At 32.7% G+C, this 5,125-nt stretch overlaps 1 protein-coding gene across 2 annotated transcripts; it reads left to right on the top strand.

Annotated features, from left to right (window-relative positions):
* The first annotated feature begins 2,197 nt into the window (after positions 1-2,197).
* Positions 2,198-4,805, top strand: LOC145070171 (alcohol dehydrogenase-like 7). 2 transcript variants are annotated; one of them, XM_079017117.1, is made up of 10 exons: positions 2,200-2,375; positions 2,563-2,699; positions 2,772-2,818; positions 2,914-3,239; positions 3,355-3,437; positions 3,812-3,887; positions 3,965-4,029; positions 4,115-4,210; positions 4,305-4,469; positions 4,546-4,805. In XM_079017117.1, exons 1-10 carry the CDS (start codon positions 2,324-2,326, stop codon positions 4,660-4,662), a joined length of 1,164 nt encoding a protein of 387 aa, XP_078873243.1. In that variant the 5' UTR covers positions 2,200-2,323; the 3' UTR covers positions 4,663-4,805. The 2 variants fall into 2 exon arrangements, with proteins under 2 accessions (XP_078873242.1, XP_078873243.1); XM_079017116.1 differs by having other exon boundaries at positions 2,198-2,375; positions 2,563-2,818.
* Positions 4,806-5,125: the final 320 nt, after the last annotated feature.

The raw sequence follows: 5,125 nt of genomic DNA, 5'->3' as shown, positions 1-5,125 counted from the left end.
CGAAATATTCATGTTTTAGTATCTTCAAATTTTCAAATTACAAATTTTCTCATTTTATAGTTTTGAAGTACTTGTTTTTCTTAAGATATATTAATATTTGATTAATTATAATATTATATTAATAATCTATGGTCCCCGATTAATCTCACCAGGACCGATTAATACCTTAACACTAGTCGACCGTCGGACGATTTTTACAACCTTGCTAACAACTTAAAAATATGATTTTGTTGAAGCTTGGAAGCTCAAAAACGTTATACTAACACCAGTCAACCGTCGAACGATATTCAATTATATATATATATATATATATATATATATATATATATATATATATATATATATATATATATATAGATTCGGTAAGAAATTTTAACGAGCCCTATGGGGTTCGGGATGCGACTGTCCACCCACGTCCCTGCCTCTGCCCCCGATTGTTTTAACAAATATCCCCCATTTGGGACCGGATACCACAGGTTCGGAGTCCCACAGAACTTTGTAACATCTCTAGATTGATTGTGCTAAAGGCTTAAAATGACCATTTTAACTTTATTAAATATATTGATATATGAGGTTTTTTTTTGCTAAATTGAAAATATTCATTAAATTACAAAAGTCCTTATTACAAATTTATTGATTTACAAAGTGATTGAATTCCTACATAAACATGGTCGATACTTTTTCGTTGTTCTAAACTATGAGTAACAACCCAATCGACAACTTCAGAGAAAATAATCAAGATCACCTACGAGCACCAACATAATACTCGTATATTGCATTCTTCAAGATTACAAAAGGTTGATGATCTATACCAACGTACATGCATAATTCTCGAGATGTACCAACATAGAAACATACATACATCAGTTTTTGGAGATTTTCATAGAAGTACCAACATAGAAACATAGAACATCATTTTTTATCAGAAAAAACAATGAAATTGAATATTGTTTCAACTTATTTCAGACAAAAAAATATGGGAGAAGTAAAGTACATGAATGATAGGCGGAGGTCGGCAGTGGCAATAGGTAGAGGCTAGCGGCAGTGATCTGCTTGAAGGCTCTATGGCCGGCGAGAAGAGCTACTCTGTGCGGAAGAAGGAAAGGAGGAAGAGTTGTTGAGAGGGAACGTTAAAGAGAGGATATGTTCCTTTTTTTTTTCTAAGACAGAACATTCATTTAGGGATCAATTATTAGGCCAACCACATTTCAAGTAAGGATCGAGGTCAGTAAATGCTTACCGGGTCAGATGAAATTAGCCATTTATCAAAAAGACCGACGACACCGAGTTAGCCAAAAGTGTTGATGGACCCAATCAATTACGTATCAAACAAGCCCTTAGTTGGACCAAACTTAAGGACACTTCTCCTTGTTCCTCACAATGGGCGTTAGGATTGTCCTTGGGTATGTGTGAGGTGTACGACCGCATAGGGACTGTGTCGTTTAAGGTGCCTAATTTTTTTACGTACATTAGTATTAGCTACAAATTAGTGATTAACTAGAATAAATTAGTGATAATTTTTGTTGTGATTAATTTCATAAAATTTATTTATTTATCAATGATTTTTTACTTATATGAAAAAATTTATATTTAAAGGTTCATTTTTTATTTTCGGATTTTTCTTTCAAAATCAATGGACCAACTATAAGAACACAACCCTTTATCCTCTTATTTGTCATATTCAAGATCAGACTCCTCTTATACAAGTATGTAATTCATACTATATGTTATTTTATTATTTATTTATTATTATTTTTATCTATTCAAATTTGTTTTAACACTCATGTAAGATCCAATTATCCAAAATGATTTCTTCAATTTAATTAAATATCTTGAATTTTGAACAATTCATCCGAGTGGCATTTGCACAAATTTAGATTTTAGCATTGCCATGTACACCCCAAAATTAAATACATCCCACCCCAATTTGATGCTCACCTCTAAATGGAAGTTTCACATGTAGGGTTCATGGAATGCATTAAAAAAGAGGTAAGTTATTTAACAAGAGAACTATACTAGCATTAAATAAAGTTATAAAAATATTAAAAAAAAATATTAAATGTAACATTATATCATATCACATCAGATCAGATTTCATTAATAAATCAATAAAACAAATACTATGATTTAAAGATATTTTATAAATCAACTAAAAGTTACCAATTAAATGTCCAAGACGTAACATATTCGTAAATTAAAAAAAGAATCCCTTCGGTCTCTCCCACCATTTCCCGCCGTGTGGAGACTACGAACACACTAGGCCCAAAGCAACTATAAATACCAATGACAGACAGAAGCTCTCGTAGCAACGCTGCCTGAAACCATGGACGGAAAAAGCTCTAGCAACACTGCCGGAAAGCCTATCAGGTGCCGAGGTAAGTTCTTCTACTCATGCTTCAGCACTCTAATTCCATTAACTTACATCGATAAAAAAAAGCTGTTGGAAATTTTGAAACTGCATGTTTTCCTGAGAAAATAAACAATTACCTAATGAATGAAGGCAACACCTGTCGTAATTTTTGATTTCTTTGAAGAATCAATGGAGGATTGTGTTTTTGGCAGCTGCGATTGCTAGGAAACCACGAGAACCGCTGGTGATCGAGGAAGTGATAGTGGCTGCACCAAAACCTCGCGAAGTTCGAATCAAAATCATATGCACTTCGCTTTGCCATAGTGATATTAACTACTGGAAATTGGAGGTAGATAGTTGTTTGAGATCAAAATTAGTGTTTTTGTTGAAGTTAATTAACGATTGTTGTTTTCTCCTAAAGCGTCCTCCTGCAATTTTCCCCAGAATACTCGGTCATGAAGCAATTGGGTAAGAATCCATCAAAATTAGTAAACTGTTCATGTTAAATCTGTTGAATTGTCATCCTAATTAAATAAATTCATTCAAATTTTCTCCATTAAAAGAGTTGTAGAGAGTATCGGTGAAGGTGTACATGAAGTTGTTGAAGGAGACACTGTGATCCCAATGTTTCTGCCAGATTGTGGTGAATGTGCAGATTGTTTGTCCAAAAAAAGCAACCTCTGTTCAAAATATCCTTTCCACTGTACTCCATGGGTGGGTAGAGATGAAACAAGCAGATTCACAGACATCAATGGAGAAACTTTATACCATTTCCTGCATGTATCGAGTTTTACTGAGTACACAGTGGTGGAGATGGCTCGTGTAATCAAAGTTGATCCAGCAATCCCAGCAAACAGAGCCTGCCTCTTGAGTTGTGGAGTATCAACAGGTAAATTTTGTTAGTTTTTATGTTCTTTTCATATGTTTATGATATAGATTGGTGATAAAATGAAGATTATGCATTTGAGGACTTGAGTTTATGAAAATAAATTATTTAATTTCAGGGGTAGGTGCTGCATGGAAAGCTGCAAAAGTGGAAATTGGAACTACAGTTGCTATATTTGGACTGGGTGCAATTGGGCTAGCTGTATGATTGATTCCTATCAACTTATATAAAGATTCAACTTTTTGGCCTTACATATAAAGACTTTAATAAATTTTTTGTAATTGAACATAATAAACACTATATACACACAGAACTTTATAAAGTGTAAAAAAAACAATATAATTACATCAAGAAAGGGTGCTGAATATTTTCTTATTTCACAATGTTGACATGATATAACAGGCCAAAATGGTTAATCAGGAAAAATGTGTGAAACTTTTATTGTTTAATAATGGTTAAAGTTTGAACCACATAATTACCCTTAAATATGATGTTTTTTTTTTTCTGTGTAAATTTCTCTTTTTTAATATGACATATATATTGATGAGGGTAAAATGGGAATTATCTTTTTACAGGTTGCTGAGGGAGCAAGGCTTTGTGGAGCTAAGAGAATCATTGGTGTTGATGTGAACCAAGACAAGTTTGAAATCGGTATTTTAATATAATTCTTTAAATAAATATCAAAATTTCTCATTTTTAACATTAATCATTTCTTTTTTTATTAACAGGAAAGAAATTTGGAGTTACTGATTTTGTGAACCCACGTAACATTGGGGACAAAACTGTCAGCCAAGTAATTAATTTAATACATTATGCTTCATTTTAAAATTAATATCTTAAATTCTTAAATGAAAAATAAAAAATGTTTGTTGAAGCAGGTGATAACTGAGATGACTGATGGAGGTGCAGATTATTGCTTTGAGTGTGTTGGTTTGACTTCTCTTGTGCATGAAGCTTATGCTGCTTCTAGAAAGGTCTAATTGTTTTCTATATTTTTTTATTTGAGACATGAAATTACATTTTTAGCCACTAATTGAATCTATTTTTAACAATGAATGTAATCTTTAGGGATGGGGGAAAACAGTTATGCTTGGAGTTGACCAACCGGAGTCAATGTTGACTTTAAGTTCATTTGGGTTACTTGAGGGTGGAAAGTCTCTAACGGGTTCACTTTTTGGAGGTTTAAAACCGAAATCTGATATCCCTGTTCTCATAAAACGCTACATGGATAACGTAAGTTAAAATGTAGAATCCTTCTCTTTATTATTTTTATTTTATAAGAAACTAATGAATTTCTTGATCATTCTAGGAACTACAACTTGACTTATTTGTGACACATGAAGTTGAGTTTGAAGACATCAACAAGGCTTTTGACTTGCTTCTTGAAGGGAAGAGCTTAAGGTGTGTGATTTGGATGAAGAAATGATCAAAGTCCGTTGCTACAAAGAACCCTTTCTTTCATGAATTGGGGACTTTGTTTGATATGTTTTAGTTGAATGTTATTTATGTGTGCTTGACTCTTGAAATTTTTAAATAATGACAATCGGTCTACATGAGTCTTTAAACATATATATTGGATGTGATTTCCTTAGTTAGATTTAGTGGCGGATTTAGAAATTTTTACATGGGGTACAAACATTATCATTAAATATTCTATGTAGTTATCATATTCGGGGCATTAAACAACATGATATAATCTCTTTAGCTGGGGGTACAATAACATATAACATGTTTACAAATAATTTTTTTTTGTATACATAAAACAATTCTTTTGGGGGTACTGTAGTACCCCCAACGCCCCATCTGGCTCCGCCACTGGTTAAATTTAAATTACCCTTAGCTTTATCATGTCCTTTGGAATAAAATTGTTGGAACTTTGTTTCAAGCTT

Source organism: Lactuca serriola, chromosome 8 (genome assembly GCF_051521515.1).
Source record: "Lactuca serriola cultivar US96UC23 chromosome 8, Lser_US96UC23_V15, whole genome shotgun sequence".
Classification (NCBI taxonomy): domain Eukaryota; kingdom Viridiplantae; phylum Streptophyta; class Magnoliopsida; order Asterales; family Asteraceae; genus Lactuca; species Lactuca serriola.
The sequence above is the reverse complement of the archived record's forward strand: the minus strand, read 5'-3'. Positions and strand labels throughout refer to the sequence as shown.

Coding starts and splice junctions, on each gene's coding strand:
- LOC145070171 (XM_079017116.1), top strand. CDS start 2,324: ATGGACGGAAAAAGCTCTAGCAACACTGCCGGAAAGCCTATCAGGTGC. Junction 3,438..3,811: donor TGGGTGCAATTGGGCTAGCT/GTATGATTGATT, acceptor ATCTTTTTACAG/GTTGCTGAGGGAGCAAGGCT. Junction 4,030..4,114: donor GGGACAAAACTGTCAGCCAA/GTAATTAATTTA, acceptor TTGTTGAAGCAG/GTGATAACTGAGATGACTGA.